Source organism: Peromyscus maniculatus, chromosome 10, assembly GCF_049852395.1.
Source record: "Peromyscus maniculatus bairdii isolate BWxNUB_F1_BW_parent chromosome 10, HU_Pman_BW_mat_3.1, whole genome shotgun sequence".
Lineage (NCBI taxonomy): Eukaryota > Metazoa > Chordata > Mammalia > Rodentia > Cricetidae > Peromyscus > Peromyscus maniculatus.
In genome coordinates, this window is record NC_134861.1 from 80,983,496 (window position 1) to 81,008,257 (window position 24,762).

The following is a 24,762-nucleotide window of genomic DNA, read 5'->3' on the forward strand; positions in this document are numbered from 1 at the left end:
TGTATCAAAATGTCACTTCTCTGATGGCCCTCACATTTATGAAGCTTTTAGTATTACCTCAGTTATATCCTGAAACACAATTCTTTATACCAAAAAACTCCAAAATTTTATGATAGCATGCCTCTTCCAGGAAAACATTTAGAACATAGATATTCTCTATGACAATATGGACATATGTACTCCCTTTACAAATATTCTTTGTAAATTTTTTAATATATGAAAAAATAATTAAGAAGAAATAGATTAATATAAGTAGATATTCTCTAAGTTTTCCAATAGATCCTCTTGCATGTTTCGGGTATGTGCACCTCATTTTGGAGAAGCATTATACAACATCCTTGGCTAGCCAAATGCCCTTGTTGTTAGAAAAAAGAGGAGCATTTTGTTGGGGGAGAAGGACAGAGAGAAAGTTAAATGGAAATTACAATGTTCTGAGTTACAATGGATTGTCTTATAACCTATTTTATCTAGTTACATTACCAAGAAAAATACTATGGAGGCAAGAGATTGGTCAAAGTTTATAAAGTGTACAATTCCTTTAAGTGTAATCTGTTTTCTCCTTTGTAAAATGGATGATTACTCTTTTGTATAAGTAAATGAATTTGTATAACAAATGGAGGATATGACCATGGATATATTTTATTGAGGTTTGACTGTGAGGGATATTATGCAAGGGTCTTAATGTCTTGTCACTCTGACTGTTAAAACAACTCTTTTGGATAGAAAGTTTGTGCATCTCGCAGATAGATATCTGTGGCTCATGGAAGTTTTGTTGAAAATTCCTCATCAATTGGAAAGTACGGATTTCATTGTGAGGCATGTGACAAAATGTTGCCTCTCAAACTCAAATTTTAATTCCACTTGACAGTAGCTTGAGATGTTACAGATGCCCTTTTAGGTAGACATTTCATCATGAACTCAACAGTAAGTTTAGTGGACTTTCACAATCTTTTGAGTATAATAAGACAATGACCTTAAATTCTAACTACAAAGTTATCAATGGTTACAAAGCAAGGGATAAATTAGAAATCTCACTTCAGCACCTTTAGTCCAGAGATTTAATACAGATTAAAATGCAAGAAACTATGTGCAAAATGCACTCCATCCAGAGATATGGCCATCAAAATTAATTTTTAAAATGTTTAAACATCTATACAAATAAAAATACATACCTAGAAAGATACTAATTATTTAGTATTAGTCAAGTTATACTGGGATCCATGTGGTCTTATTAGAAACTAATTCAGGTTTCTGATTTTCTACATACTAAACAGAAGCTACCTCTATCTTTGGGTTTGTGACTGTGGCTGAAGCTCATGGGTCATTCTGCTATTTCTAACCTTATTTTTCCTCCAACAACATTTGTACTCAAGTCAGTGCCTTTATATTTGGTTTGTATTCTATCCAATAACTTCTCATTAATTGTGTCTGTCAATCTATAGGATTGCTCACCCTTTAACTCCTGTTTATGCCCTGGTGAGTTCTACCCAATTAATACCGTTCTTTTGTGTTGGGCCATCTCTGTAATTTTTCTCAGGAGCACAAATAGATACCCACAAGTGCATACTGAGGAATCTTGATAATATTTGCCTTTTAAAAATGATGCTAGCTTTTTTTTTCTTCTGAAGACCAGTTAGGAAAATATACAGAGTAGTAGAACAACTTCTAGTGTTTTCTCCAAGACTATCTTGGGTTAGACTTGATTTCAGAGGCTCCTTATCAGTTAAGCATCACTAATGGTTATGTTCCCTAAATGATGCACCTACATTTCAACCGCTTCTACAGAACTCTCCCTCATCGCTGTGCTAGATCCAAAATACAGAATAGCTTTGACCTATTCCCTTCATTACAGAGGCTTACTGAAAGCTCTTCCCACCCCATCCCCCCAAAAAGAGTATGGTAAACCAAATAAGCCAGCTCCTCAAACATAATTGTTTTTGATAATTCATTGCAGGTCAAGTCTGTGATAGTTCAGTCTTTTTCAACAGTGTCAAAGACTACTCAGTACCAACAGTTTTACATAACTCCCAACTGATCGAGAGGCCAGTCCATATTAACAACTCCTGAAGTGAAATTTCTCCCTGAAGTTTCTAAAACATCTCCCAGTGTAAGAAAATAACTTACAGATCCAAGAGATGGCTCAGTGGCAAAGGGCACTTGCCATCAAGACTGCTTAACCTAGTTTGAGTGCAGAAACCCACATGGTAGGAGAGAATGGCCTCCATCCACCAAGTTGTCTTCTGACCCCAACATGAGCGCTAAGGTATATACATGCACACACACACACACACACACACACACACACACACACACACACACACTAAAAGAAAGAAAGAAAGAAAGAAAGAAAGAAAGAAAGAAAGAAAGAAAGAAAGAAAGAAGGAAGGAAGGAAGGAAGGAAGGAAGGAAGGAAGGAAGGAAGGAAGGAAGGAAGGAAGGAAGGAAGAAAGAAAGAAAGAAAGAAAGAAAGAAAGAAAGAAAGAAAGAAAGAAAGAAAGAAAGAAAGAAAGAAAGAAAGAAAGAAAAGAAAGAAAGAAAGAAATGTTTTAAAATAATTAAACAGGGAACATTCAGGAGTGATTTTGTACAGGAATGACAATTTATTTGATTATTCTGTTCTTTAAGATAACCTGTCCTTCTCGTCCACAGTCTCATTGGAATATACCTACTTAGGCATATCTTTAAACCATATCATCATTCTCTCAGATGACAATATAAATCACTAAATTTAAAAAAAAAAAAAAAAGCATTACTGGCTGGAGAGATGGCTCGGTGGTTAAGAGCGCCCCTGACTGCACCCACATGGTGGCTCATAACGGTTACTCCAGTTCTGGGTATCTGATGTCCTCTTCTGGCATTGAAGCACCAAACACACAGGGGGTACACAGACACACATGTGGGCAAAACACCCATATATATACTATTTGTTTATTTTGGGTTTTGTTTGATTGTTAGTTTGTTTTTGATACGAGATCTCTCTGTGTAGCCCTGGTTGTCCTGGAACTCACTCAGTAGACCATGCAGGCCTGAAATTCAGAGATCCATCTGCCTCTGCCTCAAGAATGCTGCCATTAAATACATGCAACACCATCACCTGGCAACAAATATACAATTTTTATAAAGCTTTACATGGGTAATGAAAAATGCAAAGTATCTGTCCACACTGTAAATATCAAAGCAATGTGTTGTTTTATTGTTCAAGTGGTGAAGAATTGGTAACATTTGCTACATTCCAGCTCCTATGTCCTTCTCTGCATTATTATCACACCAAATCTTTAACATCTCTATGAAGTAAGAGTAACTCTCTACTTCTGTGCTCTATCTCCCAACAGTGAACTGTCACACAGCATACACAATGATAACTGTTAGTTGGTAGTTCTAAAAACATTCACAACCACTGGATGGTCATGGGGCACACCTTTAATCCCAGCACTCAGGAGGCAGAAGCAGGTAGCTCTCTGTGAGTTCAAATCCATCCTGATCTACAGAGTGAGTTCCAGGCAGCCAGGACTACACAGAGAAATCCTGTCTTGAAAAGCAAAAGCAAAACCAAACAAAATTCACAAATCAATAAATCACCACTGCTATTTCCAAAATATACAAATCACTATGTGTGGAGCCAGACCAACCCAAGATTTTCTTCAAGGCCCTGATTCAAGAAAAAAAAAGGAAACTTTAATTCTGTGTCCTTGTCTAGGAATGGACTTGGCAAGACTGGTCTAGGGCTGGAGTCCATGATGCAGAGGAGTCAATGTTGTAGTTACTGGGGACACAGCTCTTCCCTCTTGGCTGTGGTTATCAGTGTTTAGGCATCTGTGTCTAAGATATCCCATATTCTCTTTGCCAACATTGTCTGATTTAGCTCTCTGCAGGCCTTGGCTGTTTTCCCTGTACAAATAGTATATAAGATGCCATACTTTTTAATGAACTTGCTTGGCATATGTCATCAGCTCATTCACGACCTCCTGGTTCCAGCTACTGCCTTTGTCTTCTTTACTTTTTATCTGCTCCATTTCTCATGCTCGGTCTTCCCTCTTGACACCTTGCCATGTAGGACCCTTATTTCTGCTGGTTTGTGTCATCCCTATATGAAGTTCCATGAGTGGCCAGCCCACTCTCTCCCCACAACTTTAAATGTTTATGATCTTCCTCTGCGATTTTTCTTCTCCTAAGTTTAAAACCAGACAGGCCCAGGAATTACATAACTAAGGATCTTACTTACTTTTATTACTGATAAAGTCTACCAATGTGTGGCTTTGGTAGTAGGCCTAAAGAGCTAACGATCCATTCTAGAGTGAGCTACCTTGAGTCACTGACTCAGCTTGAAAAACCCAAGCCTACACTTCTTAAAGGGCCTTTGCTACCTGGCAGGAAATGGAGCAGAACACTCACTCTCTCCAAGGGGCCAAGGCTGAGAGAGGACCGGAAGGGGTGAGCTAAGCATCCTGCCTCACCCTTTTGATAGTCAGTCCTACTCAATCCAGAGATCAGTCATTCTGGAAGCATTCATTAATGAAGACTAAATGGAGGAGCGTAAAAAAGTGGCAGAGGCCAACAGAGGGCTATTGTCATGACAAGAAACATGGTGTCCTCTATGAACAAGAGGAAAGACATTTCTGGTGAGGTCAGAATAAAGGTTTGTTTGCTTACTAATCTACTTGACTCTAAGATGCGTCAGCCATTGGCGCACATGGGGCATTTAGACTTCAGAAACCTCTTCCTCTGTTTTGTAATCACCTTTTTGGAAGGATCTCTGGACTGACCCCTTAGTTGTATCCATAGGCCGATTACAGGTTGTAGTCAGCTCTCAGTTGTGGGTTCACTGGAGTGGAAAGACCACCTACCGTGGGCAAAGTACCTCATCCCAAGTTCCAACTCTATGATTGGGGTAGATTGCTGTAGTAATACTATCATTTTATATATATATATATATATATATATATATATCACTGAGATATAATTTTATCTTTTTTCCCCACAAATAAGGTGAATCTATTTATCTTTTGAATTTTGACCATGTCATGTAATGTGCCTAGGTAAATATGACGAATGCAGAAATTTATATTAATAATATGCTTGTTAAGGACAGAGAGATGGCTCAGTGGGTAAGAGGATTTACTACTCTTGCAGAGGAACTGGGATCATTTCCTAGCACCCACCCATATGGTGGCTCACAACCACCTTTCACTCCACATCCAGGAGAGCAGCCCATCTTCCAGCCTCTATGGGCTCCTGAACACATGACATAAATTCACACACACACACATACACACACACACACACACACACAGAGAGAGAGAGAGAGAGAGAGAGAGAGAGAGAGAGAGAGAGAGAGAGAGAGAATTTAAAAATGAAGAAGTATGCTTGCACATTAGGCCTTACTCTCTCTTATAGAAAATGCTTTGAATGTTTTGTTTTTAATGATTTAATTTTAATTATGTGTATGTGTGGTTATGTCCAACATGAATCCTGGAAACTGAGTCATGTCTTCTAGAAGAACAGTAAGCATTTGTTGTTGTTGTTTTCTAGATAGGATTTCTCATGTAGCCATGGCTGTCCTGGAACTCACTCCTTAGACCAGGCTGGCCTGAAATTCAGAGATCTGCCTACCTCTGTCTCTGGAGTGCTGGGATTAAAGGCATGTGCCACCATCCAGCAAGTAAGCATTCTTACCCACTGTACTTCTCTCAAGCCCATTTCCTTAATGTTTATGAAAATATATGAATGAAGTTTAGGCATGGTGTAGTTGGGAGACAGAGGAACGTAGATCTCTGTGAGTGCAAGGCCAGCCTGGAGTATGGTCTGTGTAGTGCGTCCCAGGACAGCCGTAGCTACACAGTAGGTCTTTTCTCAAAACAAAACAAAACAAAAAAAGTGAATGAAGCCTCAGCTAACTGAAATGGGACTCTGACTAGGTTATTCAATTTTTTTACATTTAGAACATTATGTGTATAGAACTCATGGTAATGTGAATGTGTTAATAATTAAATATTCACTTCATGGATGAAATTCTGTCTTCAAACTTCAACTATGATGCATTAAATCTTTTTTATCATCAATTTTTTAATATTACTTGATCTATGTCAAAAATAAATACTGCTCCACAAGCCCACACTGAAAGTCACACTCTCTGCTAAGTGCTTTAACTGTTTTTACTCACTCATGCAGTCCTTTCATCTGCTCTAGAAGGCAGGTGTGTCCATGGCCTAAGGTGACCTCTTAAGCGACCCTGTCACTCATTTGAACTTCTGCTAGAATGGAATAAAAAAACCTTAAATTAATGATAAGAATTTCAGAAATCATCTAGTTAAGCAAAAGTCAAACATTATACTAAAGTAAACTTGAAAAGGATTTAATCAAGAATTAACTACAGGGTTGAAGAAATGGCTCAGTGGTTAAAAACACTAGGTGCTTTTCCAGAGGACTTGGTTCAATTCCCAGCACCTAAATGGCGTGGTTCACAACTGTCTGTAAGACAACTTCCAGGGGGTCCAGTGCCTTCTTCTGGCCTTCAAGGATGCCAGACACACATATGTTGCTAATAAAATACATACAGGGGTGAAAATGTTCATACATATAAAATAAAATAAATATATCTAATTTTTTGTTTGTTTGTTTTTTTGAGACAGGGTTTCTCTGTGTTGCTTTGCGCCTTTCCTGGAACTCACTCTGTAGCCCAGGCTGGCCTCGAACTCACAGAGATCCACCTGCCTCTGCCTCCCAAGTGCTGGGATTAAAGGCATATATCTAATTAAAAAAAAAAAAAAAAGAAGCCGGGTGGTGGTGGCGCACGCCTTTAATCCCAGCACTTGGGAGGCAGAGCCAGGTGGATCTCTGTGAGTTCGAGGCCAGCCTGATCTCCAAAGCGAGTTCCAGGAAAGGCGCAAAGCTACACAGAGAAACCCTGTCTCGAAAAACTAAAAAAAAAAAAAAAAAAAAAAAAAGAATCAACTGCAAAATAAAGCATTAAAATGTGGATGAACTTTGTTTAAGAATGCCATATCATGATAACATGTATGATAATGTAAAAGAACTTAGGGTCAGAAGATTCAGTGAATAGCCAGGTGTGATGGTACCCAAATCCCAGAACTTGGGAGGCAGAGGCGGGCAGATCTCTGTAAGTTCAGTGCCAAGATGGTCTACATAGCAAGTTCCAGTCCAGCCAGAGCTTTTTAGTAAGATCTTGCCTCAAAAAAAGAAAGGAAGAAAGGGTGTGTGTGTGTGTGTATGTGTGTGTAAATGGCTCAGTGGCTAAGAGCACTTCCTGCTCTTTTAAAGGACCTGGGTTCAGTACCAAGTGCCCACATCAGGCAGTTTACAACCTCCTGTAACTCTAGTTCCAATGGATTCATCATCTGCTTCTGGCCTCCTTTGTCACTGCACACACATGCTCTCAGGAGCACACACACACACACACACACACACACACACACACACACAAAATAAATAGCTTTTAATATTAGGCAAAACGTGAAGGATAAAGAATAACTATATAGTATACAATTACAAAAGATAAAACAGAAAATTAAAAAGTTGAATATGCACTTACGAAATGATGTTTATGATTTCTTTCCCACAGGAGTACAAACACTATTGGACAGAGTTAAGAGGAACCACACTCTTCTTTTATACCGACAAAAAAAGTACAATAGTAAGTAGCTTGACATGTTTACCTGGTCCAGCTTTTCAATAGACCATTGGTATGTAATCTATTATCCATTTTTTTCCTATCACCCCAAAATAAAGGTGTTAAAAAAATGTAACTCTGAGGGCCTACCAATTACAATGGGATCAGGGTGACAATTCCCTAAACAACTCAGAAGGTATTAATTCGTATTTTTAACTTTTTGTTCTGATTTTCCTGACCTAGATAATAAAAACTTACCTTAAAAGTAGAAATTTTAGATTCTTGGGCATAAACTGCTTAATGCAAACAATAGCTCCCATTTCTTGCAAATCTCAGCACACTAGGGAATGCAATCATTATCTGAAAGGAACAAGATGATTCCCATAGCATCAGAACATACGATGTAGCAATTTAATTTTCCTAGACAAAAACATACCCTCTAATAGCAGACTCCTAAGAGCTATAGTATGAGAATAATGATGAAGTGATTCTTCAATTAATTCTTTGCAGACTAAGCTTTTTAGTGTATATTCCAACTTTCTAGTGGCACCAGGAAACCAAAAGCCCTGGCCTAAACTTGTGTGATTTACAGTAACCGAGTTCACTTATTACTTCAAGACACAGTGCAACTTGGTGTTTGGGATGCTGGAGTGCCCAGAAAGATTGCCTAGTTTTTTAATGCTGGCCCTATCGTTGTTAACGGGGATCTTGAGATAATTACCTAGCCTCTCTGTGACTCCTTGCATAAAAAAGGAGAACGGTAGAAAAACAGATGACATCTCAAATTGGGCAGTTTAAAGAATGTTTAACTAAGTTCTTACAAATATTCAAAGCAGTGGGCAGAATAGAAAGAAGTCACAAACAGTGCTCTGAAGCTAAAAATAGAGCTGTGTCACCACATGAAGTGTGAAAGGAAAGAGTGGGAGAGCTTGTACTTAAGGGAAGCATGACATTTGATTGAGGGAGCAGCTAGACAGGGTGATAAACATCGTCCTCACTCTGACCTCCTGCTGAAGGTCCCCAGTGGCCCAACTCAACATGAAGTCAAACGGTATGGCAAACTCTGATGTCATTTACATCCTCCTGGTGCAGTGTTGGGAGGTCAAAGGATACAACTGAATCTGTGGGAGCAAATAACAAAGAAGCACACAGGAACTCTCCAATACTCCCATTTTTCAAATCTCTGTATTTAGGATGAAATTCATAGTCATCTATCTCATAAGGCTATAAAAATAATCAAATGAGATGGGGAATACTGAGTTCACATTTTCCCCTAAAATAATTCGATACACACACACACACACACACACACACACACACACACACACACACACACACTTCTGAAATGGTACAAGATTATATAGCCAGTAAAGGAGGGTAACCCAGGTGTGGCTTGTGAGCTGGTGGTCTTTTTTAGGGCACTGTGTCACAAAGGGGTCACAACAAAAGACTTTTAAGGCTCTTTGCAGCCTACAATCAAAACTAGAAGATATGACTTCCCTTTCTGTAATTGGTGTATCGGCACTGTCCGTTAAAACAAAACTCACTGAGTCTGATGTAGACAGTCCACCATACAAAGCTGCGTTTAAGTTCTGGTTTTGTACCCTCGTGTTTATCCTCCTATTTTAAATTTTTCTTTGTTCCTTGAAAATAAATAGGACAAACGAAGCTTAGCCTCAACCTCATCAATATGGAAATCGCTCTGGAAAACTATTTGTCTGTTTTTATGCCCTACATTATCCAGGAAAGTTAAAAGGGACGCATAAGATATTATACTAGGCACAGCTGAGAAAAACTCAAGGGAGAGAAAAAGAAATGAAGAATGGGCTAATTTTTCAAAAAAAAAAAAAACCCTAAAAAACAAACCATAAAACCCCTATTACATGAGGTCTTTCTAATAGTAGAGGATAATGTTGGCCTTTTGTATACAGAACAATTGCTCAAGATGTTTTTGTTGCCCCTGAAAATCAGAAATTTCTTAATAGGTACTTATGGCCAGTAGTGTTTGATGAATGTGATGAAGGGTGACTTTCTAAAATAAAGTTTACATATGAAAACAGGTATATAAACTCACAAACATAACTTGTATAAAGATGTACAGCACTCATTTGAGGCAATATCTAATATTGTTTACTATAACTTTTTTATTATAACAATAATTCTTTTTTGTATAGACATTTGATTCTATATGTATGAACACAATATTTTACTTGATTTTGTTACACAGTTCCTTTGATGAATTAGACATTATTTTTGAAAAAGTATTTTGCAACAGCCATCACCCATGGACAAGGAAGCAACTTTAGATATAATGAACTAGTGAAGTTTCTTCTGGGTCATTAACATTTTTTCTATTATTTTCTATAGTTTAGACAGAAGGCCAGAAAGTCAGTATACCTTGAGGCAAATTTGACCTATGAGTTGATTTTATATGGTCCCTGAACAAATCACTTTATCTTTATTTTTTTTTTACATTTTCAAGAATCTATAAAGAGAAAGCAAAAACAGAAAAATATGTAATGGAGAATTATACATACCCAGGGTATTTATTATTAGAACGGCTGCCTTTGGGAAAAGCAACAAGCCAATAACATACACATTCATTTTTAAATTGTCTGCTAATTTCCATAGTGTGAATACTCCTGTCATGACTGATCCAGCCTATCAAGGTTGAATGATAGCCTGGAGTATGAAGAAATGCAGAGCAGCACTGTTGCATGGTATTGATGCCACACAGAATAAAGACGCAAATAATGTTGAGGGCGTAGACAGTAAAATATTGCAATGTAATTAGAAAATAATGAAACTTGAATTTTTGAGTATATTATAAATTTTACTTCAATATAAAAGTTTATTTACTGGTATGTTAATAAAATTAAGTTTTAGTAATAACTATGTTAACCAAATGCAAAATTCTCAAAAATTTAATATGGTCTTTGCAAATTTGTATGGGTCAAGTCCAGCACACCACCACAAAATGCATTTTCACATACTTTTTGGGGAAACCAGGTTATCATGCAAAACACAAATATGTTTAGAGACTATTATTTCCCTTCATGCTAGAACAAATTTATCTTACCCAGGAAGTAACTTAACTATGCTTTCCTTTATCTTTGCAGTATGTTGGCAAGTTAGACATAATCGACCTTGTATGCCTTACTGACCAAAATTCACCTGAAAAGAGTTGTGCAAAATTCACTCTTGTTTTGCCTAAAGAGGAAGTGCAACTGAAGGTGAGTGAGAAGCGGCAATTTGTAGGGAGTAAAGCTTATAATAGTCCTTATCTTTTAACATCCCATGGTTGGAATGAAGAGGAATTACAAGAGGGGCAGAGTCTTAATATTTCACTAATATTGCCTGCCCTTTGCCAAGGACTACCGTGTTCTGAGTTACATTTTAGAAGAGCACATTCACTTGTTTAGTATCTAAACACAATGAAACCTTAGAAGTCTGTCCTCTGACGAAGTCAAACATCCCACCTGGTGTTTGTCAAGGTTGTCCCTGAATCAGCCTAGGGAGCTAAGAAAAATTGCCTAACAATGACACTCATAACACAGAGAACAACTTGGAATTGGTAAAGATAATATTGGAGAGGTTCCTAGGAAGTTGCTGGTTGACTTTGAGCATCGCGGTAGTTAGAATGAATCTGCATTTAAGCAAGCTCTCTGTAGAGCTCTTGGGCACAGAGGTGAAGAGTAAGGCAGAGTGAGGAGTCAGATATCTGCTGAGGCAGACATTCGCTACTTTATGCACTAGCTGTGTATCATAGGCCAGTCACTTAACTTCTTTTGTTTCTTGAATTATAATAAGTAAGTCTTTGCTCAAATGTAAAACTCCCACTGTGGCCCACCTGGAACATGTCATCAAAATTGTAACCTTGTCTACCTAGCCTGTTGTGGTCCACTTGAGGATGACTCCATGGGCTCCTGTTTGAATGCTCGGTCCCTAGTTGGTGAACTTCCTGAAAAGGATAGAATGATTAGGAGATGTGGCCTTGTTGGAGGAGGTGTGTCACTGAGGGTGGGCCTTGAAGTTTCAAAAGCCCACACCAGGGCCAGGTCCAACTCCCCCCACCCCCCAACCCCTACCCCTGTCTGTCTGCTTCCCGCCATGATGGTCATAATCCCTCTTAACCTATAAGTGAGTCCCCAGTTAAATGCTTTCTCTTTTATAAGAGTTGTCCTGGTCATGATGTCTCTACAGTAACAGAACAGTAACTAAGACAGCTGCCCTTTCAGCCCATTATCAGTTTGTCTTACTTCTACACTTTATTTTTCCTGTTCGTTTCCTTCCAACAATATCAAATGCACTATTACATTATTTATTATTCCATGCTATCTTTCTTTCTTTCTTTCTTTCTTTCTTTCTTTCTTTCTTTCTTTCTTTCTTTCTTTCTTTCTTTCTTTCTTTCTTTTTTGTTTCAAGAAAGAATTTCTCTGTGTAACAGCCCTGGCTGTCCTAGAACTCATATATAGACCAGGCTGACCTCAAACTCAGAGATCTTCCTGTCTCTGTCTCCCTAGTGTGGGGATTAAAGGCACGCACCACCATTGCCCAGCCCTTGCTATATTTCAAACTCCATGAGAACAAAGATCTTTGTTTTGTTCTCAATACCTACACTTAACAATACACAACGTATATCTTTTAATTGAATGGATACATAAAATGACATTAAAAATACATTTTGCTGAATTACCTTGAAGATTGCCAAAGGACAAAAACCACTTCCTATAAAGGTCTTAAATTAGCTTTTTAGTCTACTCAAGAACTGAGTGTGTTTTATTCTATAGAATAAAATATTCCAATCAGCTGAAAAGAAGAAATTGATTTCATAGACAGGGAAAGCTAAAACAAATTTAAAACCAGTAATAAAGGTAATTGCTCATTTCAAATGTTTCCATGGCAAGCAGATATAGGAAGACAAATGATAGAAAAATAACTAATTGATTATCATTAGATTACTTCAGGTTACTTTTTTTTGGAAACAGAGGGAATAAATTGAAATTGGTCTCTATGGGAAATGTGGCTGTTATGTTTCTTTCCTGATTTCTCAAGAAGGCCAGATAACAATTTAGTTTTGCTTTAGTGGTGTGGAACATTAGCACAGGTGGCTCCATTTTTGTTTCTAGTGTGGACCATGCAGGACCTCAGTGCAGAAACCTAGAAACAATGGCCACCTATGATATTTCTTAGACACAGCTGAGCAGGTAATACCTGTGAAGCGCTTAGCACAGTAGCTAGCATTGTAAGTGTGCAAAAGAAAACGGCTTGTATTATTATTATTAGCAATCAAAGTAATAGCCTTTGAAGCTAAGAATTGGATTTTTTTACACTGGTTTCCCCAAATTTCAAGAAAGCCAATGGAGAGAATAAGCATTAAGTCACATATTGTAGAAGTAAATTCACTAACATTTCATTTTTTTAAGTTAAGCATAAATTTGTACAATTGTACTTGTTTAATAAGCAAATAATTTGAAGGTATATATTTCAGTTTTGTTTAAAAAGCTATCTATGTGTTCATATGGTCTTTGCATGTAAATGCGTGTACATATGTGCCATAGTGCATGTGATGCACAGTGAGTGTGTGGAGGTTCAAGGACAATCTTGGGTCTTTATCTTCTGCCTTATTTGTGACCGGGTCTCTTTGTTGTCCAACGCTGGGCAATGCCAGGTTAGCTGGAGAGAGCTTCTAGAGATTTTCCTCTTCCTACCTCCTATCTTGCTGTAGGCACACTTCTATTATGTGTCTCACTGTGCCCAACTTTATGTGACTTCCGGGGATTTGAACTCAGGTCTTAACACTTGTGTAGCAAGTGCTTTATTCATTGAGCCACCCCACCCCCAATCATTTCTACTATTTAATTAAAAAAAGGGACTGAAATATTTCATGATAAACATACGTTAATAGTCCTAAGCAAAAGGAAAATGAATTATTATTTCTCCTTGCAGCTGATTTTATGTAGTTTAAACTTTTCAAATGTTCTTATTTAACAAAGTGCCTGAACAGAAGAATATGCATTTTTTTTGCCAGTCTTACTAGTTTTTTTTTCTCTTTTTTGCATCTATATGTGTGTGGTATATGTGCGTGTGTGCACATTTATTTAGATGTGCATAGACATACATGTGTGTGTAGGTGCACATGCATGTGTGTGTTTATGTACAGGGTGGCCAGAAGTTAACAGCATGTATTTTTCTCATTCACTTCCATCTTACACATTGAGGCAACACCTCTCACATGGACTGGTAGCTTCTCAATTTGGCTGACCCAGCTAGTCAGCTTGCTCTAGAGGTCCTCTGACCTTACCTCTCCGGCACAGAGATTACAGTTGGGCTGCCATGCCCACTTGTCATTTTATTTGGGTTCCAGAGGTCCAAAGTCTGGTCTTCACACCTGGGTGGCATACGCTTCCCCCAAAGAGCCATCTCCTCAGCCTGCAATCTTGTGAGCTTTTCATGGTGCACCTCTCTTGTCCTATCATCATGTGAAGTTCTTGTTACTTAAAGTTAGTAGAGATCATTCACTAATTATGTATTTTCTGCTTTGCTTTTGTTTCCATCTTTAGACAGAAAACACAGAAAGTGGAGAGGAATGGAGGGGCTTCATTCTTACAGTAACAGAGGTAAGAAGGCCATCCCTTTCTTTTGTTGAACAAGGTCCCAATAGCCCAAGCTGGCCTCAAACTTACGATCTGCCTGTCTCAACCTCCTGAGTGATGAGATTTCCACGGTGAGTCACCATTCCCAGCAGAAGATCACTTCAACCTGTTGATTCATTTATTTTCTAAATAGTCACTGTCAGCACAACTGTGGACATTAAAGTGGCTGGGGATATAGAAACTAGAAAAGGCAGATAGAAATCCATGCTTTTGTGTCTGAACATTACATTTTTATCAGGTGGGTTGAGAAGCTAAAGACACCGAGTAAACACTCAAGCCCATTTCATCTTGAGATAACGGTTCTGAAGTGATGCAGGTGAGCAGGGATGAGGAAGATCTATCTACTGTTGTCATTTTATCTTTTTGGCTGTAAGCTTTAGGCTTCACAGCTAAGCACTACCATCTTATCTTTTAACATGGAGATGCTTTGTATATGCTGACATTTGTCATTTTCATAGTTTATTATAAAATAATCTCCAACATTTTTCTTTTAAATTTATAAAATGCTGTTTTTCTCTGGTTTTGTTAATGAAATAGACAACACAAAAGAGAGAACCCATCCAAATTTTAAACATTTATTGTGTTCGTCTTAAAACAAAAGAATGCTTACCTGCTAAATGGCAGCATCTTATCAGAGGCAAATAGTCAGACCCATTGCTTAGAGTCAACTACTGAGGCAAGATAAAGTACCATTAATTTGAATAAAGCCACAGCAGCAACTGTCTTCAAAAACATGACATACGTCGATAACCAGCACCATGTTCTTTAAAACTTTTCGAGAAAATGAAAAGTTTCCAGGTTGGGCTCAAATGCCTGTTCCACCCAAGTGAGTTTCTGAATAAAGTCTTTGTAGTCATAAAATAAGCTGGACTCTTTACTAAGACACTGGGTGTTGATTCTTCATATCACCCTTTTACAGGTAAAGTGGGTGAAGGGTCAACTGCCAGATAGGGTGTCCCTCTGAGGCCTGAAAGGAGACTTTTAAACAGGTGAAGGACATACTCCTGGGGTTGGAGAAGAGACTGTTAGAATTGTGCTTCTTTCTACCCCTTTACAGAAAGGTCCCACAGGCTGCCATTGAGTGTCTATAAGTACTCCAAGGACATGTGGCTAGGTATAAACACTGAATGCACTGGAAAGGTCTTGGCACCCCTTCATGATACACTAATACTACTTGAAGTTTTGGCCATTTCATTTATATTTTTCCTTGATTAAAGACAGAAAGCAATGATTTTTAATTCAAACATTGACATAGGATATAAAATGCATTTCATACAAATTTTCACATTAAGACACTTGTTCTATTATTTTATACTCTATAAATATTTGGGACACAGTATCCAATCACTGCATGTGAATAAATCATTTGTAAAAATATTCCACTGTACTGACTCTTCCTCCAAGAACATAATGAGGCACTAGACTGGGGTATGCAAACAATTCGGTAGGACATATTTGGGGGACTCAATCAAAAACGCACTTCTAGAAAAGGTAGTCCCAACAAAACTAACTAGCATGTAATATTTTTAGACCTTTAGTAGACGTACACAAGTATCAGAGACTTCAGGAGACAGAGAGGTGACCTCATTCCTGAATCACAATCGCCTGACTAGTAATGGTGATGTGGACTTTCATCTTTCTGAGCATATTTTCAGTTTTGTTATTGTTGTTTTTGTTGTTATAAAGTGCAAATAATGATATCTGCCTTGTAGGATTGTTGTACTTTTGGTAACATTTGTATAGTGATTGAGATACATACAACTGAAAATTCATGAGAAGTAACTAAAAGAGAAATATTAAAATAAAATAAGGGGTAATTGTTTTACTAGTTCCTCCTCATTGTTTTATTTATTTTGCTTTGATTATTTGTGAGAATAATGGGATATGAACCTTTTTGGTTGTGCATCCCTATCAGTGAATCATCTAAATTTCATGCTTACAGATACACACAAATACAAACAACAATATGAATTAATGAAATATTAGCTAAGCATGAGACTAGGGTGAAGCCTTACTGGGTAAACTCCTTGCTTACAACCATAAGAATCTAAGTCGGGATCCCCAACACTCACATAAAAGCCAGCATCTGTATCTCCAGTGCTGAGCAGGAAAACATAGGTGGATCCCTGGGGTTGCTGGACAGTTAATCTAGTCAAACTATACAAATGCTACTACTAGTAGTGTGGAGTACAATAGAGAAAGACATCTGATGCTGACCCAGGCCTTCTCATATGCATTTATGAGCAAACCTACTCCCCTACACATGCATACAACACACATACAGAGAGAGAGAGAGAGAGAGAGAGAGAGAGAGAGAGAGAGAGAGAGAGAGAGAGAGAGAGAGAGAGAGAGAGCGCTAAGTTTCCTTGTTTTCTTCCCACACTCTCATGGATTTTCTGGTTTATCTCCTGATGAGTACTCCTCTGGTGGTCAAATTATAACCCAACATGGCTGCCCCAAATACAGTCTAGCTAATGTCACATTTAGAAAAATACTGCATCATACTTCCCCAGAAAGCACAGGTTGTTCCCAACTAAATTTGAGATGTGAATATGACTATATATGGATAATTAAATTCAAAACACATTTCTAGAAAAGGTAAACAACAAAACTAATATGTAGAGAAGTATCAAAATGCTAAAATAGGGGGCCCCCAGGCAAGGGGATTGGGATCCATCACTGGTGCATGGGTGGGCTTGTTGGAGCCCAGTGCCTAGGCTGTGACACCCTGCACAGCCTTGGTGCAGGGGGGAAGGGCTTGGACCTGCCTCAGCTGACTCTGAGGCAGGCTCTGCTGACTCCCCAGGGGAAACCTTGACTTGGGAAATGTGGGAATGGGGGGTGGGTTGGGGGAGGAGCGGGTGGGGGTGTAGGAAGAGGGTAGAGGAGGCAGATCTGTGGTTGGTATGTAAAATAAATAGAAAATTTCTTAATAGAAAAAAAGACAGCAATGTAAACCTGCTGATCCTATGTTCATTTCAAACCCATGTTTGATAATAATGTATCTTCCTGGAGCTCTTAAGCATCTTGGGTATTGCTAAGCTAGTGAGTTAGAATAAAAAATGAAAGATTGCTTGCTACTTTGCTAGCAGTAAAAAGCATGTGTACTTTGCCCCGGGACCAAATCAAAACAGAAGACTTCAGCCAGTCATGGTGGTGGTGCACACCTTTAATCCCAGCACCTGGGAAGCAGAGGCAGCTAGATCTCTGTAAGTTTGGGACCAAACTGGTGTACAGAGTGGGTTCTAGGACAGTCAGGGCTACACAGAGAGGACCCCACAACAACAAACAACAAACAAAACAGAAGACTTCTTAGAAGAAGGCTCTACACTGCCTGCCGGTTCTAGTCGATAGAGGGGCAGCTCTAGGATGTCGACGTTAGATTGAAATCTTCTATTTACTCTTCTCTCCATTCATTTCTGACAAGTCCCTAAAACTCCTTAGGGCCAACAAGCTCGTCTTGACTGATTCCAGAAGGCTACTTAGCTGTGGCTGTAGGCTGTCTGCTGTTCTGATTTCAGCTGTCGGTTCCTCAACACGTGTCGCTTCTACCTGGGCAAGTGATTAGACTACACGAAGTCTTAGAGAGAGAGAAGAAAAGAAGGCTTGAGACAGAACCGCCACCAATTATGCCCGCAGAGAAAGAGAAGGAGCCAGTACAAGATGATGTGGTTGCACCGGACCTTATGCCCGCGTAAGTGCGCGATCGCCTCATTTATTCATTTAGTTAAGACGAATTTCTAATCAGCAGGGAGCATGACCTGCTTGAACTTGCTACACAAGGGATACCAAATATCTTGGGGATAGATCGTGTGTCTCTAAGCACCTAGCACATTTCCTCTTCTATGTCAAGATCAGCATCACGCACCTTTGAACTAACCCTTACCACAGAGGAAATCCCCTTCTACCCACACATCTAGACTAAATATATATATCTTTCCGAAGCTCAAACCTGAATTAAATCTGCTATGAAGAAGGAAGGAAAAGGTTTGTGTGTGTCCATAATTGGATTATTTATCATCATTAATACCAAATCTTTTAAAAATCTTAGAATATTGTATTCAGTTGTTTGATCAGTGAGCATTGAACTTGACCTCTGAGGAAAGCCTTGTGTAAAGTGTTCAAAATAGTAATGGTACAGCATCTGGATTCTGAAGCATCCCACATGTGTCTTCTTCATTGTTGAAAATATGATGGGCCTTTTCCTCTGGAAATCTTGGTGCTCTTGTCATTAAAGCATGTCCTGGCTCCATCTCTGACATTAGGTTCTGATGTACAATCTATCTGTACTAAAGCCACCGGGACCTGCTAATCAGTGCTGCTAGCTCAAACTAGACAAGTGATCAATTCATAGAATAAAAAATCACATAGACTGCCTCTTTTTCTTTTTCCCCAGTACAAGAAGCAATGTGTTTATTACAGACAAATAAAGAGAAGATTAAAACTAAGTCTTGTCACAACACTTGATGATATTTACCTCTAACATTTTGGATGTATTATATACTCCATGAAATTTGTACATGGCTATTTTATTTCACTAAATATAACATGTATTATAAAAACAAGAAGTGCTTAATTTCTTAATTTTGTGTCTAAAAATACTACTGGTGCCATTGTAACACAAATTATAACCCAAGAGTGGTGGGAAGCCTTTAATTCCAGTGCTCAAGAGGCAAGTGCAGGCGGGTCTCTGAGTTTGAGTCTAGCCTGGTCTACAGAGCGAGTTCCAGAATAGCTGGGTCTATAAGGCTATACAGAGAACCCCTGTCTCAAAATACCAAATGAACAAACAAACGAATAAAACCCCACAAACTACAAAATATACCAGATGTAGACAGTTCAGATATAGTCTTAAAGCCAGTGGTTTAAAGCAGAGCCCCACTAACTAGACTGTGGTGCCTCACACCTTTAATCCCAGCACTGGGAGAAAAAGGCAGGTGGATCTCTGAGGTTAAGGCGAACATAGTTTGTTTATATGGTGAGTTTCAGGCCATCCAGGGCTACAAATCGAGGCCCTATCTACAAATGTCCCTATCTTGGGACATTTTGGAGTCCTGAAAGGAAAGCATTGTAACATGAATTGCTAAATGGTCTTATTAATAAAAATTTTAAAAAAAGAAAGAAAAAAGAGAAAAGAAAAAAAAACTCAGAGCCAGATATTGGGGTGAAAGCTGAAAGATCAGTGAAGCAGAACAAGCCAGCCACGTTCTTGCCTCTACAAAATCCTCAGCCAGAGAGAGACTTCCTGTTTACTCATGCCTTATATACCTTTCTGTGCCCTGCCATTTTCCTTCCTTCCTAGTGCTGGGATTAAAGGTGTGTGCCATCACGCCTGGCTCTGTTCCCAGGGTGGCCTTGCACTCATAGAGATCCAGATGGATCTCTGCTTCCCGAATGCTAGGATTAAAATCGTGTGCTACCACTGCCTGACCTCTATGTTTAATATAGTGGTTGGCTTTGTCCTCTGATCCCCGGGCAAGCTTTATTGTTATACACAACATACCACCACAATGCACCAACAAATTAATCTTAGCCCCTGTTGTGAATTAAGACTGAGGATATGTTATTAGTTGTCATAGGTTTTCAATGGTGATCATGGTTATGCATGGATTAGTAGATTGCTTTTCATGTTCTCTTTGTTTAAAAGATAACTCTGTATCTCTCAAAGTGTTTAGGTAGCATTCCTTTCAAGTAATGATATTCATCAGTTTAAAAAAGAACTTCTTTTTTTTAATCTCACATTTGTAGATGTTTTTATGCAGTTTCCCGGAAAGAAGCAACTGAGATGCTGGAGAAGAATCCTTCTTTGGGAAATATGATCCTGAGACCTGGTAGTGACAGTAAAAACTTCTCCATCACTATCCGGCAGGAGATAGAGTATGTTCAATTAATCTGGCTATCATACTGTTAAGAGCATGGTATTCCAGTCAGTACCTGTTATGCCCTCTGTTAGGGCTTCAAATATAAACACAAGCATGAGAAGCAGTGTGACATAAGCAAGTCTCTCTCCTTAGTGGTAATAACGAGAACAGGTCTGGGATTGCTATTGTTTAATATACAGTGTTCACAAAGGCAACTCAGTTAACTGACGTTTAAGTAGAGACTCAAAGGAAGTGAGAAACCAAACGATGTCAGTATGTGGGGAAGAGCATTCCAGGCAGCAAGGGTCCATGCCCAGAAGCAGAACACCTCTCTTGTTCAGGAAACAGAAAGTGCCTGCATATTTTACCTATAAAAAGGCCTACTGAGGAGCCTCCTGCTAAAGTTTATACATATTTGTAAAATGGTTTGTGTTTGACAAAGCCAGTAATACTTAGATGTAAGTGTCAGGGTGGAAGAGCTAGCTCCTCAGGGGAGTGCTTACTTTGCAAGTGTGAGAACCAGAGTTCAATCTCCAGAACATATAAGAGAGGGAGGGAGGGAAGGAAGGAAGGGAGGGAGCGAGGAAGGAAGGAAGGAAGGAAGGAAGGAAGGAAGGAAGGAAGGAAGGAAGGAAGGAAGGAAGGAAGGAAGGAAGGAAGATGATGATATATGCTTATAATTCCAGCAGTGGGGAGGTGGAGACAGGCAGATCCTTAGGGCTTGCTAACCTACCAGGCAAGCTGCAGGCCAGTTAGAAACCTTGTCTGAAAAAGAAGGTTGAGAATACAACTAAGGTTGATCTCAGGAGTCCACAAGTAAGTGCACACATGTACATGGGTAGTCAAGCACAAATATACACACAAAATAATTTCATACATAATTAGAGTTGCTGGACCTTCTAAGGCCATTCCAACTTTCAGAGTCTATAAAAATCTCTGCATTTTTAACAGAGATTCTGTTTTAGGTAACACTGTCACAACTGACAACATAATTTAAAATACAGAAGCTTCTGCCCCACATTTAAATACTCAATAAGTGACTATGCCTTATTGAAAACATAAATGGAACATTGATTTTCCTGAATCTACTATTCTTTGTTAGGATCATATTCTATTTATTTACTATAATGTATCTACCAATAAATCTACCAATTTATTTCATAAATAGCTGTCATTCTAAATAGATTTAATATGAAGACATTGACAGTGGATAAACAGAGTAAAAAGTAAATGTATTTTAGGGAGAAATTAAAATCATGGCAATATGGCTCATTTACTATTATAAGCCATGGCCCCAAAGCTTTATTTGTTTGCCAGTTAATATAAATAAACCCTTGTCTTCCTAGAGTGGCCATAAACTGGTGATAAGAATGTTAGGTGAGAAATTAGATCCTGGTGCTCCCAAATATGCATTGGTATCTCTGTGTATTTTTATATATTTCCACTGTGAATAATTGTCAATCTTCTTGTAGATTCTTTATGTTTCCTACTTATTATATACTAGCATTTTTTAGCTTATAACATATGCTATAATGACATATGCTTTTACAAGCTAAACAGTAGCAACACATTTTCAACTCCATTGGAATAAATAAAATATTATATATTTTTAAATTTACAATTTATTTGATTAATAATTTAATCAGGGATCTCAAAAGAAGTACAGGTTATAGCTGCCAGTGAATATATTTTTTGGCCAACACAGGTCTTTTTTTTTGAGATTATAAATAATCATAACATTCTCCCTTCCCTTTTATCCCTCCAAATTCTCCCATATAATCTTCTCCATTCTCCTTCAAATTCAAAGCCTCTTTTTTCACTAATTGTTATTGCATGTATATGAATATATATGTTCCTAAATATAACATATAAATATAACACAAATGTTTCTAATTGTTATTGCATGCATATACACATATATTCCTAAATATAATCTGCTCAATCTGTATAATGTTACTTGCATGTATGTTTTCAAGGCTGATCATTTGGCACAGGACAAACAAATGGTGTGCTCTTCCCTTGGGAAGACCACTTCTCCCAAAGATTTCCTCAGTTGCTTACAACTCTCTGTGGTTGAGGCCTACTGGGTTTATCCCCTGATACACTTTGGAATGTTCATTGGTGTTGTCCTTTTTCAGCTCAAGTTTGGGCAGTCCTAAACCCTGGAAAAGCACTCGCTCCAGATACAAAGCAGAAAATTCAATCCTGCTCTCAGGGTTTAACATCTTCTAGTTAATATGTCACTTGATTTTTAAAGATAACTATCTGAAAGAGGATTAGAATTGTGCCTTGCTGATAGAGTAGAGCTTAGTGTAAAGTTTTTGGCAGGAATCTGGATTATTAAAAAACACCTGTGTTTCCCACAAAACAAGCTCATATTCTTTCAGGGAGTTTTCAGGAGAAATGCTCAGCCATGCAAGCTGATGAGTGAGTCCGGTAAACACAAGCTGGAAAGGACAAACTGGTTTACAAAGCAGAACTTGAAAGTGATTTTCCCCCATGTGCTTACAGATCAGCTGTAGAAAGGAAGGCTGCCCTTGGGAGCAAACAGAGCTTGCCTGTGCCAAATCATCAGGTGATTCCTCTCAGAGCAGAGCATCATCTATCTTTAATCAGCTCAGTGGCACATGAACTCATAAGACAGAAAGCTATTTTTACAACAAACCTCACACTTAAAAAAAAATTCCTTGAAGTTGTTCTGACTAGGTGGCATGTTGGCATTATAGTCAAGTAAGTCATTATTAGCTAAGGGGGAAGTAGAAAACTTTTATCCCAAATTCATCCTTTTTTAAAACTTGAGATCAGGAACTAAGAAAACATATTTAGAACCTCATTTCAAGCCACGTTTTTCTTTTCCTTTAAAGACTAGCTTCTCTTTTTCTGTCTTAGCTTAGGTTGACTTGTAATTCTCCTGGCTCAGCTTCTTAATTGCTGGTATCACAGGTGTGAGCCACCACATCTCATTTTACTTACTCTATTTTTGATATCACAACCAGAATGCTTTAAACAGCTAATTTTATCCATTTTGTCTTTTACTTTGCAAAGCAAAACAAAACAAAAACTGGAAGAAAAGCACAGTGTACAAAGAGAGACAAAGCCTATGAGACTTCAGGGCCATTGTTTTTATGCATTACCTTTAACTTCAAAACTTAGTCTCATTACTCAAAAGTCCCAAGGGCTTCTACTGACCTCTGTCTGCCTTCATCTCACACTTTCCCCATGAACTGATTATATGATGTGACAGCTACTACCAACAAATGTTGTCCCATTATATGATACTCTTTGTATACCTTGTGTTGAGTGCTACAGACATTTCCTACAGGCACCAAGAATAATTGAGACAAGTAGTATTTCCATGCTTTATAAACTAGATTGGCAGAAAAAATATTATCAACATAGTAAATGTAGATAAAATAAGTATAATTCAGTGAGTGCTTAAATATGTCAAAGACTGTACTAAGGGCTTTGAGAGTATTAGCCCACAATGGCCCTAAGAGATAAACCTTTACCATCTCCATTATGTAGGCTGAAAACTCTCTCTCTCTCTCTCTCTCTCTCTCTCTCTCTCTCTCTCTCTCTCTCTCTCTCTCTCTCTCTCACACACACACACACACACACACACACACACACACACACAATCTATCACAAACATATACACACACTCACACACATGGTGGGGGGATATTTAGAGATCACGTATGACAGAAACAGAATTTAAGCCAACGGTCCTATTAATCTCCCAAAGTCATTTAATATCAGGATACAGGAATTCTAATTGAAAGTGTAGAGCATGTTCAATAGTAACTTTCTGGTTACAAAGATCTTTTCCTGGTAGGGTAACAATGAGGTCAGTGTCAACCATTTTGAACAGGCACATACATGTAAAACATACTCTGTCTAGAGACTCTTTCCCTGCTAGTCTGTAACTAATTCATGACCTTTTATTGTACAAGAATATTTATTATGAAGGGAGAAGCTTGGCTAGGGTTTATCCCCTATTTTGAAAGTAGGCCATTGTGATTAAAGATTTACTTTCCAGTGTGGTATCCAGTAGAGTGGAGATTCGGATGTAATGATAGATGAGGAGAGTCACCAAATAGGACACTGTCATACAGTTTAGCCCTCATGGAATATGAACTGGAAGTGGGAAAGTTGTGGTTCTAAAAGGAAGGTGAAAAGGCCCTGTATGAATACTTTTCCTTAGCTTCTAAATATGAGTCGAATATTGAATTAGTTTGCCATTCTGATAAATGACACCATAATACATGTTGTTAACTTGTCATGATTAGAAAAAGCTTGAGTTAAACACCATTGCCATGTGAACCAAATGAGTTCAAGACAATCATGCTACTATCCAAAAGTAACTGCCATGGACATTGACTTCTGTCCTCATCACGGGTTCTTAGCTCAGAGCAGATAGCATTAGGAGATGAACTCCGAATATTGTTAAATCTGGCTTTATAAATAAGTGCTGTGTTTATAATGTTGGAATACAGTGATGGAACACAAATGTGATTTCTTGTTCTGAAGCAGTTCATAACAAAATCTTACCATTTGGGGTGGTAACAATTTAGTGTGTTACATATCAAAAGAGGAAGACCTGAAGATGCCCCTGCCC

At 38.3% G+C, this 24,762-nt stretch overlaps 1 protein-coding gene across 3 annotated transcripts in view; it reads left to right on the forward strand.

Moving 5' to 3' along the window:
* The window catches only part of Stap1 (signal transducing adaptor family member 1), a 40,313-nt gene that overhangs the window by 3,191 nt on the left and 12,360 nt on the right, over positions 1–24,762 (forward strand). For 2 of the 3 annotated variants that reach the window (XM_042257596.2, XM_006983814.4), the window contains exons 2-6: positions 7,580–7,651; positions 10,747–10,860; positions 14,191–14,247; positions 17,805–17,977; positions 20,032–20,160. In XM_042257596.2, coding sequence (XP_042113530.1) covers positions 7,580–7,651; positions 10,747–10,860; positions 14,191–14,247; positions 17,805–17,977; positions 20,032–20,160 — 545 coding nt within the window. The remainder of the gene's footprint in view (positions 1–7,579; positions 7,652–10,746; positions 10,861–14,190; positions 14,248–17,804; positions 17,978–20,031; positions 20,161–24,762) is intronic. The other variant, XM_076546521.1, reaches the window with a different exon arrangement.